General features: G+C 45.2%; 1 protein-coding gene across 8 annotated transcripts in view; it reads left to right on the top strand.

The window, feature by feature from the left end:
• Window positions 1–14,072, top strand: part of lili (LMBR1-like protein lilipod) — a 306,045-nt gene that overhangs the window by 181,607 nt on the left and 110,366 nt on the right. For all 8 annotated transcript variants that reach the window (XM_075693928.1, XM_075693931.1, XM_075693930.1 and 5 more), the window contains one exon: window positions 13,736–13,846. In XM_075693928.1, coding sequence (XP_075550043.1) covers window positions 13,736–13,846 — 111 coding nt within the window. The remainder of the gene's footprint in view (window positions 1–13,735; window positions 13,847–14,072) is intronic.

The following is a 14,072-nucleotide window of genomic DNA, read 5'->3' as shown; positions in this document are numbered from 1 at the left end:
CCCAGCAGCCGCGAAGCTTTGCAACTGACCACGGCGGCGGTCAGACCTGTGACGCAGCAGAGGGTGCTAAGAATCCCTGGATCCGAACAGGCCACCATTGGAATCTGAACCTGGCAACGTTTAACGATAGAACATTATCTAGTGAGGTGAGTCTAGCAGTGGCTATTGGAGGAATTAGAGGGCAGTAAATGGGATATAATAGGGCGCAGTGAAATTAGGAGGACAAAAGCATATAAAGTGCTAAAAAGCGGGCATGTCCTGTGCTACCGGGGCTTAGCGGAGAGACGAGAACTAGGAGTTGGATTCCTGATTAATAAGAATATAGCTGGTAACCAGTGGCATAGCCAGAAATATTGTTGAAGGGGGGGGGGGGGGCTGGCTCGGGTGCTCCTATGTAAATTCATGTAGAAAATGAATTCGTTTTTCTCGGCACCCCCTGCACCAAATTTGATGAGGTTTGTTGCATTAAAGAAGAAAAACTTGAATTGTACTGATTTATGGTTTCGAAGTTTTCATTTAGGTTGTCAATTCTTTATTAAAAATTGTCAAAAATCGCAAATTTCCAGGAAACGAAACTATTACGTGTAATAGTCTGTCACTCAACAATGAAAAATAATATCACAATTCTGTGAATCGCATTCAGTAGTGCATCTACAGCGGACAAAGCTGATATGTCACTCATGAATAAAAAAAAATTTATTATTATGGAAATGCTGCTTTTGTAGAACCCTTGTACACCACGTAACCAAGTTACGTAAGGTACAAACTGACATCCCAAATTTGTACGGTTTGACTCTTATAATAGATGCCGTTTACAGAACCACGATATCTGTTCTTCATGCAGAGCTATTAGTTTGAAACGTTGTGCTTTTATTTCTTTTGCACTTTCAAATTTTTCAATATATTTAAAACAAGATTCAGGCCCTAAATCGACATTCTGCTTCCAACAGATACTAGAATTTAACTTTCGCTCTCAAATGCAACAAATTTCGTTAAAAGTGATTTAGGGGTTATCTAAGAAAAGCATTTCTGGGTTTACATGTATTTGAATAGGCCACGTCGGAGTTGGGCCCGAGCCAGAGCTTCTTCTTAAACAGTTTGTCGAGGGATCAGATATATGAATAATAACTGCATAGCCCTTGTCAAAGATGCTGCAATCGAATTCTTGAACGCTACGCACTGTCAAAACATGTATTTTTTCATTAAAAGATATTCTCGTATGTGCCAAAAATTGTGCCCAAAATAACTGGTATCAATGCTTCCGTGTTTTTGTCTATTTAATAAGAAAAGAAAATATCACACGAACTTTAGAACTATATCAGTTCGAAACCAGCAAAGCAGTGCAGGCCACTGATATGAAAAATGTAAAGGCCATGAAGTGAACATGATGAGGACAAATATGTTAATGAAACTTTGTCAATCAAGAACCTTGTTAACATTTTTGTACATATGCAACAGCCAGTGAAAACCCTCAATGACGCTGTCATTTATTTTAATGTATTATGCAGGAGCAGCTGTCACCGGTCGTGTATCGTGAGTAATTGCCCCAAAATTATTGTCCCAACAGAGAGCATGTATACAAAGCCAATCTGCAAAATATGTGAGGGCGGGTGAAATGAAAGTGAGCCAGTGCGCATATATGACAAACGGGGTACTTTATTTAAAAGTAGTCTCCGTGAGCATTTAGACATTTCTCCCATTGACGAACGAGTCGCATGATTCCAGTCTCATAAAACTCCTTGGGTTGCTGCTTCAAAAAGCCTGCAACTGACTCTTTCACATAATCGTCCGACACGAATCTGTTTCCCTTGAGCTGTTTTTTCATTTGTCCCAAAATGTGGAAGTCGCAAGGCGACAGGTCTCAGCTGTATAGCAGATGTTGCAGCGTTTCCCATTTGAACTTTGCCAGTATTGTATTAACCCCATCAGCGACGTGGGGACGGGCATTGTCGTGGAACAATTGAAAAATAAATTATGGGGTTTTACGTGCCAAAACCAATTTCTGATTATGAGGCATGCTTTAGTGGAAGATTCCGAAAATTTTGACCACCTGTGGTTCTTTAACATGCACCTAAATCTAAGTACACGGGTGTTTGCGCATTTCGCCTCCATCGAAATGCGGCCGCCGTGGCAGGGATTCGATCCTGCGACCTCGTGCTCAGCAGCCCAACACCATAGCCAGGTCGTGGAATGATATGATCCCATTCGTCAATTTTCCACGTCGTTTCTTCTTGATTGCGATGGGCAGCCAATCCGGCGTTTCACAATATCGGAAACGATTGATAGTCTCTCCGGGTTTAGCAAATTCTATCAGTAATGGCCCCTGACGATAGAGAAAAAAAGCCAAAAACACCTTACCGCCGGAAACGACGGCCTTTGCTTTCTTTGCGGGTGGTGAACTCGAATGTTTCCACTGTAAGCTTTGCCGTCGGGTTTCAGGGATGTAGTAGTGGCACCATGGTTCGTCCCCGATCACAGTTGCAGACAAGAAGTCGTCACCTTTATTGTGATACCAGATGAGATGAGTCAAGGCAGCGCAAAACCGCTCTATCTTCTGGCGGTGGTTAAAAATCTTATCCATCCATTATGCACACAAGAGCCGATAACCGAGATGTTCATGAATTATCGCGCGAACCGAACCGTGACTGATGTTCATATACTCTGCCAGTTCATCGATGCTTATCCTCCGCTCTTGTCTCATCACCTCATCAACTTTTGCAATTTTGTTAAGGGTGATTTCACGATGGCTTTAGTCCCGTCTTGGATCGTCTTAGCAACTTTCACGTCCTAATTTGAACCGTTTGCTCCAACGCTTCACAGCGGCCAATGAAATGCGATGTTCAACGTACTCGGCAGTCATACGGTGACTAATTTCTTTTTACAAAATACCTTCAGCAGTCAAAAACTTCACGGCACCACGCTGTTCAATTTTTGGAGTTTCCAATATGTCATGCAACCATGTTCAACCGAATGTATGAGAGCATTGCAGAACCTTTATCCTCACACCTGTCTGCCACTTTTGTAAATGAGACGTCCCTCTCTTCTACGCACATGCCTTGCATATAATGAACTGAACCATTATTGCGCGAGATGGGTAAGCTCACTTTCACTTGACTCGCCCTCATTCATTAGAAATGTGAAGTTACAATGGAATATACAAATGCTTCATAAAGGGCAAAAAAGTGTCACTGGAAAGAAAGCTCACTGCACATATACAGAAAACCTCGCAACAAGATATTTAAGTATACATGTAAGTCTCCCATAAATCTATGTATCTAAGAATAAGTCACTGTATATAATGCGTCAAATAAGGCAAATAAACGTGCTGCGCAATCACGGATTCACAGAATCCTAGATCCTGCCCCCATTCCGTCGACTACCCCCGATGTATTGCGCGCGACGGAAGGCGGCGCGCTTGCTCCCTGCTTTTCGCATTTGCGCACACAAGACTGAGCCACCATCGTGGGCTTACCCATTCCCCCCTCCTGTATGCTTTCACTCGCACATACAGCATGCGGCACGCGGTCACGAAGTTATCGCCCTTGGACTTCATACAAAACATGAGAGTGACAGCGACGGAAGGAATGCGCCTGAAGTGTCCATATAATTACTATCACACTAATATAATAAGAGTATCCGGCAAATGAAATGTCCCATGGCCGATTACTTTCCGCAAAAGAAGTAACAAAATCGAACTTTCACCATGCGACAATTTGCTGCTCCGCAACAATGTATTTTTTTTCCTTTTGTGGGTCGGAGGCACCGAAATGAAAAAAAAAAAAAAAAACTGCATGGAAAGCATTTTGGCCATAATCGAATGCCTACACTGGGCACCTAATGTTGCTACCGAATGAATATAGAAGAAAACGTGAGACGCTTGGTCCACCGAGAACCATACGCATAGTGCTCAGTATCCTACACTGGCGAGACAAGACTTTCCAGAGAGGTTGCGCTCAAGCAACCGGTGCAATCCTTCGAGTCCTCACAGTGATGGCGCTGAGCAACCAGTGTTTCTTTTTCTCGTCTGCTAGCCAGAAGGTGTCCAAAACTCTGCCAGGCGAAATTCCACTCAGCCAGAAAAAACCAAACACGCACCACAGCGTGGTGATCGGGGCAACACAAGAAAAACGGATGCGCTCTGGCTGGCTCTGGCAGCCCGTGGGTAGCGAGAATGAAAAAATTGAAGAGGCTCAATGTGGTCCTCGCAAATAAAAGTCAAAGTAGAAAATAAATCGATAAGACCGTTGTTACCCTGGCTGGCTTCAGTGTCTTGACATGAATGCTTTGGCATAGGTGAAAAAAAAAATTTTTGATATTTTTTATGGGAGATAACGGCACAAATGAACCACCACAACGGTTCGTCTCATCGGACCTCGCTGCGTGCTTTGTCAACTTGCCTGATAGTGTGTTGATTTGGCTTGTCTCGTTGTATGTTCCGATCGAAGACTTTAGAAAAGTCAATGCGCAGTTGGTGTCAAATGTTTATAACAACATCAAACCCACAAACCTCCGAAATTGAATATCTAGAGCACAACTTTGTAAATATCAATGCACCTTTCACTTCAAAACTTTATGAGAACTTTATACCCATAAAGTTTCGGAATTGACATCCACGCGCTCTGTAGATTCCGCGGCCTCCGCGCGATTCCGCGGCGAGCCTGTTCGCCATCAAAACGCCCTTGAAACTTTGTGCTCGGATGGGGCTGCTTGCGTTATATGACTCCCAGTGCATGGGTGTTGCCGCGAAATCCTGCCCGAGTTCACAATGTTCGCGGAGAAATGGCTGGGCTGAAGCCCCATAAGTCCCCTCCCCCCCCCCTGGCTACGCCCCTGCTGGTAACATACAGGAATTCTATAGCATTAATGAGAGGGTGGCAGGTCCTGTTGTGAAACTTAATAAGAGGTAAAAAATGAAGGTCGTACAGGTCTACGCCCCTACATCTAGTCATGATGACCAGGAAGTCGAAAGCTTCTATGAAGACGTGGAATCGGTGATGGGTAAAGTAAAAACGAAATGCACTATACTGATGGGAGACCTCAATGACAAGGTAGGCAAGAAGCAGGCTGGAGACAAGTCAGTGGGGGAATATGGCATAGGCAGTAGGAGTAGCAAGGGCGAGCTATTAGTAGACTTTGCAGAGCAAAATAATATGCGGATAAAGCATACCTTTTTCCGCAAGCGGGATAGCCAAAGTGGACGTGGAGGAGCCCAAATGACGAGAGTAGAAATGAAATATACTTTATACTCTGCGCTAACCCTGGCGTCATACAAGATGTGGACGTTCTCAGCAAACTGCGCTGCAGTGACCATGGGATGGTAAGAACTCGAATTAGCCTAGGCTTGAGGAGGGAACAGAAAAAACTGGTACATAAGAAGCCGATCAATGAGGTAGCGGTAAGAAAGAAAATATAGGAATTTCAGATCAAGCTACAGAACAGGTATTCGGCTTTAACTCAGGGAGAGGACCTTAGTGTTGAAGATATGAACGACAATCTTATGGGCATCATTAAGGAGTGTGCAATAGAAGAGAAAGGTAACTCCATTAAGACAGGATGCCAGTAAGCTATCGCAGGAGACGAAAGATCTGATCAAGAAACGCCAATGTATGAAAGCCTCTAACCCTACAGCTAGATATGAACTGGCAGAACTTTCGAAGTTAATCAACAAGCCTAAGACAGCTGACATAAGGAAGTATGATATGGATAGAATTGAATATGCTCTCAGGAACGGAGGAAGCCTAAAAGCAGTGAAGAAGAAACTAGGAATTGGCAAGAATCAGATGTATGTGTTTTGAGACAAAGCCGGCAATATCATTACTAATATGGATGAGGTAGTTCAAGTGGCTGAGGAGGTCTATAGAGATTTATACAGTACCAGTGGCACCCATGATGATAATGGAAGAGAGAATAGTCCTGAAAGAGAGAATAGAACCTGAAAGAGTGCAAGGCATGGATGTCATGAATTTCAGCATATCATGCATTTCAGCAAACATGACAACAGTTGGATAACTTACAGTGATTGAAATACTTTTTCAGTAATTCATGTGATGGATTAGTTGTCTAGTGATTTAGTAATGTGAATTATTTGGTGCCTGTAATTTCATGGCTAAAGTAATTTATTAATTGCATTAAATGTGCACCAGTAAGCTGTGTACAGCGCCAGAACGTTGGTGGTGAGGTGTCATGGGAGGAACATGGGGTGGAGGGCATGAAATGTTGGCAAGCGTATGTTACCTTGAAGAAAATTTGGCGGCCCTTTATACTTTGCTTTTTGCTTCTTGTATGCATGAAAGCTGCTTGGAAGCAATCGTAATGTAATACAATTACTTTTTTGAAAACAGTAATTGCTAATGTAATTCAAATCAGTGAGCATAATAAAAAAGTAATGAGTACTGTAACATAATTACTTTCAAATAGTAATTTTGCCATTCGTGATGCATATCGAATTCTCTAGGTAAAAGGGCAAGAAAACATTTTTTTGTCCAGCAGCGATGCCTGTATTGGGCTAGGCCACATCGAACGCTGACAAGTTCAATACCTCACAATGTTACTTCATTATTTGAGCTCGTTCACCTTGCTACGGGCGCGGCTGTGCCGACGCTCATTTTTGCGGCGCTTCGCTGCTGGTAGCAAGCTGTGAGTGCGATATCTACGGAACGAAGTTTTTACACGCCGAGTTCAACTTCTCTAATGTGAGCATGAAAATATTACCGTAATGCCTCATGTCATGCGATTTGAACACGAATGCTGAACAGCTAAACCTACGGACACCGCGTGCTAGGACGAATAACAAATATCACTGATTGGGCAAGCGTACCCCCGGCCAGTTATTTCACCATATCAAAATAGCGCCGAACAAACAGCCGTAGTACAGTGTTCCATGACAAAGCGGAGTGGCAAAACAGGATGAAAACGGCAAGCTTTTTGCACGCATGTGCATATTCCCGGCTGTGCCTCCACCTCGCTTCGTCATAGGCCGCTGTAAGGCCGTTTGTTCGACACTCAGGTGATCATCTGTTAAAAAATTGCCCGTGTGCACATAAAAACCCTTACCTCACGATTTTCCTCATGGCAAAGGCTGCTCATGGAGGTGGCGAGGCGTTTCTCTTGTGGAAGAATATAGATGGAACAACGCCGGGCTTCAGTCACACTGATTTAATTGGAATACCGATTGCCTGCATGGTTGTCAAGCTCCGATGATAATCACTGTCGCAGAAATGGTCCGAGTGCAGCACAGTTGATTTCGTCGGCACGAAATTATCTCTCCTCACCGCATGGACCCACTGCGCTGCAAGCTTCTTGTCCTTCGGGAACATGTGAAACACCACATCGTCTCGCCCGCCTGTGTTCGCACAGTCAAATGCTGCACAGAATGAGGGCATGTTGGGCGCCCTTGGCTGTAGGCACTCACACAGCACAGAAAGGAAGCACAATTCATGAGAATCGCAAAAGAAAACAAACGTGAGTGGTGACAGATCTCTCGTAGCGTCGTTTACTAAAGCGCAGGGCGGAAAGAAACATGACAGCACAGGCCAGCACGCTGGTCCGGCAGCACGGTCCCCGGGAATTACGTCGCTCTCGCCGGTTTTCTCCTCCGGCTGCCTCCTCACCCGGCGCCCCAGGAAGTGACGGGGGCGAGTCTGCGGGGGGGATTTAGAAAGCGATTTCCGCCCTTTATATTAACAAAACGCAGAAAAAAAAATTTCAGAACCGTAAATTAATAGGTCTGTTCTTCCCAACCTCAGTAATTCATGGCAATTGAAGACTGTTTAAGCTTCCCTTTAAAGGGACACTAAAGGTTACCAGAAACTCAAGTTAAAGTGGTAGAGCAATGTTCTAGAACGTCTAAGGCGTCAATATAATCGCGAACAGAGCTTTAGTAACCGAGAAATTGAGGTAAATGCATGACACGATTTGAGACCCCCCAGTGACATTCCGGTACTAGCCCGATGACGAAAGGACTCCTCATAATTTGTGTTACTAATACTCAACTACTCGTATTAAAAATATCATTTCATTCGATTATAAGACGGAAGAAAATGCTACTTGTCTATGTCTATTCGATTCTAAGAAAAAATAACATTTTGACGTTACCCTTCAGTAATATGGGTGTTCGAAAGGTTTCGTTTTCGCTCGACTCTGCGCGCTCGACTCTGCGCCGCGCACGCTTTGGAGTTTCAGTAGTTTCGTTATCGCGTCGTGCTGTGAGGGTTCTGCTGGCTCGCGAAACTTTCATTTGGAACAAGCAGTGAAAATGCCACGTCCATGTGATGTTGCGGGAAGCCCTCGTTGCTTTCCCGCTCCGGAGAGCCGGTGTCGAGGCCGCCGTCGTAGTACGCAACGACGCCGGCAGTGCGAGCCCTCAGCAGCATGTCGCGCTCGCCGGTGCTCAAATCGCTGAAGTTGAGCCCACCATTGCGAGCCAATCTGTCAGTGTCAGGGTCCATTGCGACGAGCGTCGAAGTTAGCGTCATAGAATGAAGTACCAGCTTATGGGCGTCTTGCGCTGGAGTTTGAGGTATAGTAGCGGCACCTGGTGGCGGTGCGGGAAACGACATCTGGGTCGTGCCAGCTTGAGTCGTATTGAGCCCTGGCTGTGGCGAAGCACGTTTCTAGGCCGAGTTTTGCGTCGATTCGCACATTTTTATGCCCTGTTGCGAGTGCGAAAAGGCTCGTCGCTTCTCACAGACCACGCCGACCACGCTGCGAGCTCGCTGCAGCCTATAGTTTAACGAAAATGGACTCTCCGTGTGCCGTGGGACGTAATGTGGGACGTAATTCGTTTCTCCTTCCGCTAGCCACCATACTCCCGCTTTCGCTCTGCTGTCGGCTCTGTCTTGGCTCTGTTTCTGGCCGCGCGTTCGCGTTTTGCGCAGAAAAGCCGTAGCGCCGTCTGCGGACGCCGTTCTACTCACCGATGGCGCAACGTCACTATGAGACCATGATGTCAGTACTCCTCGATCGGAGGGCGGGCGATTTGAACTGCGCTAGAGGTACGCGGACGCTTCAGAACGCATTTTCTCTTAAAATAAGTCTCTCCTTGGCACGAAACAAGCGTTTCAAGGTTTCTGTGATGGTATTTCAACAGTTTACGTTGACTTAATAGTAACCTTTAGTGTCCCTTTAAGTGCTCATTCACGTAAATGGTAGTGGTGCCGGCGCCCTCAAATCCTACTTCTTCAGATGACCGCTTCTTCTTTTTTTTTTTTTAGAGCGCAGCTCTTTGGCGTCCGTTCCTGGGTTTCGCGTCGTCGTCGGCCTCGTAACCAGCTCCGCCCCCCTTTCATCCCCCCAGCGCTAGCAGCGACCGACTGATACCGCTGGATGCCGCTGACGCCGCTAGAGAGTCAAGATAACGTGACTGCATAGAACACCGTCGCCGCCATGCAGAAAGAGGAGGAAAGGGTCCCCCCCCCCTGTATCGGCGTCAGCGGCATCAGTCAGTCGCTGCTATCTCTTCCCTCCTCCCTTTATCGTGTTGTCCGCTTGCTGCGCGCGCTTCTGCCCCCATCGTTTGCCGCTGGGTGTACACGCCGCCCCCCTCCCCCCTCTTCCTGCGAGTCTCCGGTTGTCAAAGCGCCGGCTCGAACTTAATTCCTTTCTTCGCTCCTCCTCCAATGCAACCCCTGTGCGGTGGCAATCAGAGAGCCAGATCGGTGGCGGCGGATCTGTATATGTGCACCGCCCGAGCCGAAATTGCCGCTGCCGTTCGCCCTGTGCGGTGGCAATCAGAGTGCCAGATCGGTGGCGGCGGATCTGTATATGTGCACCGCCCGAGCCGAAATTGCCGCTGCCGTTCGCCACTGCGAAATTATCTGCCAGTTCTTTCTGAGCCATGAGCGAGACGACCGATGGAAGTCCTCCGTCTGCTGCTGCTGCTGCTGCTGCTAAACGAGCTGCCAGAGCAGAGGCCCAGCGCCGTCGCCGTCAGAATCCAGAGGTGCGTGCCGCCGAAGCAGAAGCTTACCGTCGCCGCCGTCGAGATGATCCAGGAGTACGGGAAATATAAAAAAAAAATTCTGTGATAGCGCATACATGTGTTGCTCGATTTCTTTGCCTCAATCTATCGAAAAGGTGAAACAGCTTATTTGCTGCGCTCAAATTTCGCATTAGGAAGTAACGTAATCGTCGGTAATTTTTTTTTACTTGGCAAGGAACATGTTGGTCCTTGGTTCACGATATGAACCGTACAATGATGTTCTTATCCTTACTGCAGGCCGTGGCCACCCCGTGGCAAATGTTGATGTCAGTATCAGTTACCGCTTCACCCACAAGTTCACAGATCTTTTTTATCACTGAGGTCGAGTCAAGCTCCTCTGGCACACCCCTAATTTCCAGGTTATTACTTCGCTGATATTGTTCGAGCTCGTCAACTTTCTTTTCAAGTCTCTCGCTTCCCGCTTTGAGATGTTGATTCTGAACTGGTAACGCTTTTATTTCTTCATGTAGCGCCTTGATGTCACTAGCAATTGCCTTAACTTTATCACAGGTGTCACTACAGAAGCGCAGACTATATTTTATTTCCTTCATTCCACCCCACATTTCCCTGCAGAAGTCAGAAAACCCACTTGCGAGTTCCCTTCTTTCTTTCTTTGAGAGCGTGTGCCCACGTCAAAAAGCAGTCAAAATACAAAATCAAATACAAATCAATACAAATACAAATCAAATACAAAAGTCAAATACAAAATACATTATGAAACTCGTAGTAAAACGTGGGTAGTTGCATGACCAAGGGGATGTATAGTTGAGGTTCCACACGCACGCGCAAACACACGCGCGCACACACACACACACACACATTCTCTCTCTCTCTCCCCTAAGCTCTCCCGCCTCTGCACCACGTGACCAGCTTTCCACACTTCACATATGTACACTTTTTAAGGCAAAGCTTTCGTTGCCTTTTCGACTTTTCCACTGCTGCTGCTGCAGTCTTGCACGCCGTATTGGGAAGTGGTTTAGAGCGGAATATACAGGGCAGGAGCATGGACAGAGACGAAACATGACGCAAGAAACTCATTTGGAGATTTGCATCAATGGTTCTCACAATGTCCTGTGGAGCTCCCTAGGCCTCAGCATAATACCATCTTGGCAGCTGTAATTACCCGTGGCCCACCGCAGATGCATTGCAGAAACTGCTGTGCTTATCTTTCTACTAGCATGCAACAGCCTAGAGTGGAGATAGAATGGTAGAGAGAAGGTAGGGAGAGGATGCAGAGAATAGGTAGAATTGAAGCAGCCATGAAACGAGTGAATGACAGCCTTGCCACCCTTCCCTCGCAGTTCCCACACATGGGAGGAGGGCGCGACAGGTTAAAGGCGATGTAAGAGTGCAGGCAAACGGTACTACTAGACACGACAGTGGTTGCAGACAAGCTGGATAATTTTACGTTTAAGGTGTCGTGCGGTATGTTTCTTATTTCTGAAAAATAAACACCATGTAAATTTTGTCAAGCCAGCAACTGACTCACGACGTGCAAATGCAAAGCCGCATTAAAGCACCATAGCATCTAGGTGACACTACGGAAGCGGTTGCATGTAAAATCAACACTTATGGGTCCACCGTGGTAGCCCTGGGGTAATGGCATTGCTTGAGGTTGCGGGTTTGATCCCGACTGCAGTGGCTGAATTTCGGCAAGGGTGAAATACAAAAACACTCGTGTAATGAAGTTTTAAGTGCTCTCTAAGCAAGTCCAGGGGGTGAAAATTAATCTGTAGTCCGCCACTACGGCATACCTCATAATCCGATTGTGGTTTTGGCACATGCAGCCCCATAATTCGATTATAGAGTTTAACACTTATGCCACGGTGCGATATGCCGGGACAATGCTACCTTTTCGAAGGTTATGAACAACGACACACAACAACGCCTCAGGTAAATGCGTCTCGCTGTGTGTTTTGTGCGCTACTCAGACAAACAGTAGTATTGCATGCAAGGTAACGTTTAACATCAACTCACCAATCTCGTATTGTACTAAATGCTGAATAAATTAAACCTTTGCCGTCAAGATCACTGGTAATTATCGTGAATCAAAGCAAACAGCATAGAAAGCTTTGCTTGTGTTGATTCCCACAGTGCATGGGATCCACATGATTTTTTCCCACTTTGACACTTCTAATGGTAATGCATTAGAAAAAAATCATGTAAGCTGTAACTTACAGGGCTTGTGAAGGTTCTGCAGGAGCTCTCAGAAATTAGTGCTGTTTCAGAATGGTGTATAATACATCTGTTTTGCCCACTATAGACGTTATAATAGATGCAGTTCTTGCAGAGTTGGGATATAGTGTTTTTATTGCTGAGTTGGAGTTGTAAACTTATTAATCCATAAGCATTCTTTGGCGAGTACCCCAGCTAAATGTGTCTGTCATGCGAGAAGTGTAATGCCTTATATCTGCACAAAAATGTGTAATTTGCGAAATTACGACATGTAGTCATTATAATAGCGTAAATGTGGATGATTGGTAGCTTTATAAGCGACAAGGAGCAATTGAAACAAACAAAGACTTGATCGGAGAAAATTTGGTTAGCAAAATTGTGTCTGTAACGCGAAAAGCATCATCCCTTACCCATAGGGATACCTAGGGCTCCATAGAAAATGCATGGGGAAGCCAATAGTAGGGTTGAGCCAACTGAAATTTGGGAAACAAAATGAAAAGCTAAGTAACAGCTGAGCCAAGGAATGCTTGCATGCATTTTTAGGCAATTCTCAGAATCTCTCTAATTTTCTCGTTTTTCTTTTTTTTTTCTGTTCAAGAAGGTTGTGAAAGGATTGATGGCTTCAGGGAAAAAATATACTCCCTACATCTGGTAGATTTTACTTTTTACTTTTAAATAGAACTAACTTCATCAAAATTGGTGCAGTAGTTGTCCCATGTCAACAGCTACTTAATGTGGGTGTTTTTCATGGGTGCTTCGGCGCCTCTCACAGGCACTGGGCTGGTGCGGATGCAGGTACTAGGCCGTGTCTGAAAGAGCTGCCCAACTTCGTCGCTGTAGCAACAGTGAATCCTCCATGTAGCACGTTATTGGATATTATGGAAGTAAATATAAAATATTTCTACCAATATCAGTGTATAGCAAATATATGCTTATTACGAATATTGGATGCAACATAAGTATTTTCATGTCAGATCCAACTTGGTTTTAACAAGGTTCAATACTAACTTGGGTGGCTGCACGAGCAATGGTGGAGTCCCTCACACATCAACAGCCTGCCATTTGCTAAAACCCGCTGCAACCACTTTGCTGCAGTGCTTTGCTTCGTGACTGCATTTTCTTTTACCTCGATGGGCATTTGTTGTGAACTGAAATAATTATTGCTCCAACAGTGTTAGCTGCATGCATTTTAGTGTCGTATCTCGTCTGGATCTCGAATGTTTTGCTGCAGCTGTAGTTGCACACTGTTCTTGTTACTGAGAATATTTTGGGTTTCTGTGGCTTCCTAGAGCATTGTCATTCTGACTGAATAAAGGAATGTGTCTTCACCTAAAGAACTTGTATGTTAAATCAAAAGCCACTGTAGCACACTGGAAAAATTTGCATGTGTTGTAATGTGGAAGTATAATGCATGAAATAGAAGCACTGGAGCCTTAATACAGTGAAGAACAAGGTGCTGCCTTAGTTCATACGTATGATCTATAACTGCAGCCATGTTTGAGATGACTAAGCTCCTGTGCTTTGAAATAAGCACGAGCGATCGTAGGATGGCCCTCTAAACACTCATTGGAATCTGTGCAGAGTTGGAGATCCACTACTCTGTGCCTGGTCACAGAAATGGAACAAATGGCTGTGCTGCTTCTGTGTTTCAACGAAAACTGTCACAGCTCGGCAAGATGCGCAGAGAACTAGGTGGGTGCACATTTGACTTCCTAGTACTGTAGAAGGGTAATTTGCTATAATACATCTGGATTAGCCTGGATTGCCACTAAAGAAACATTGTCTACAAACACCATCTGTTGCCCTTGTGTATTCCAGGTTGTTTTGCAGAAATGACTGTCAACTTCTGACTGAACATTGCAGTTTCTCAATATTTCCTAATCGAAATCAAAGTTTCTATTAAAAGAGAATGAGCAAT

Source organism: Dermacentor variabilis, chromosome 5 (assembly GCF_050947875.1).
Source record: "Dermacentor variabilis isolate Ectoservices chromosome 5, ASM5094787v1, whole genome shotgun sequence".
Taxonomy (NCBI): domain Eukaryota; kingdom Metazoa; phylum Arthropoda; class Arachnida; order Ixodida; family Ixodidae; genus Dermacentor; species Dermacentor variabilis.
The sequence above is the reverse complement of the archived record's forward strand: the minus strand, read 5'-3'. Positions and strand labels throughout refer to the sequence as shown.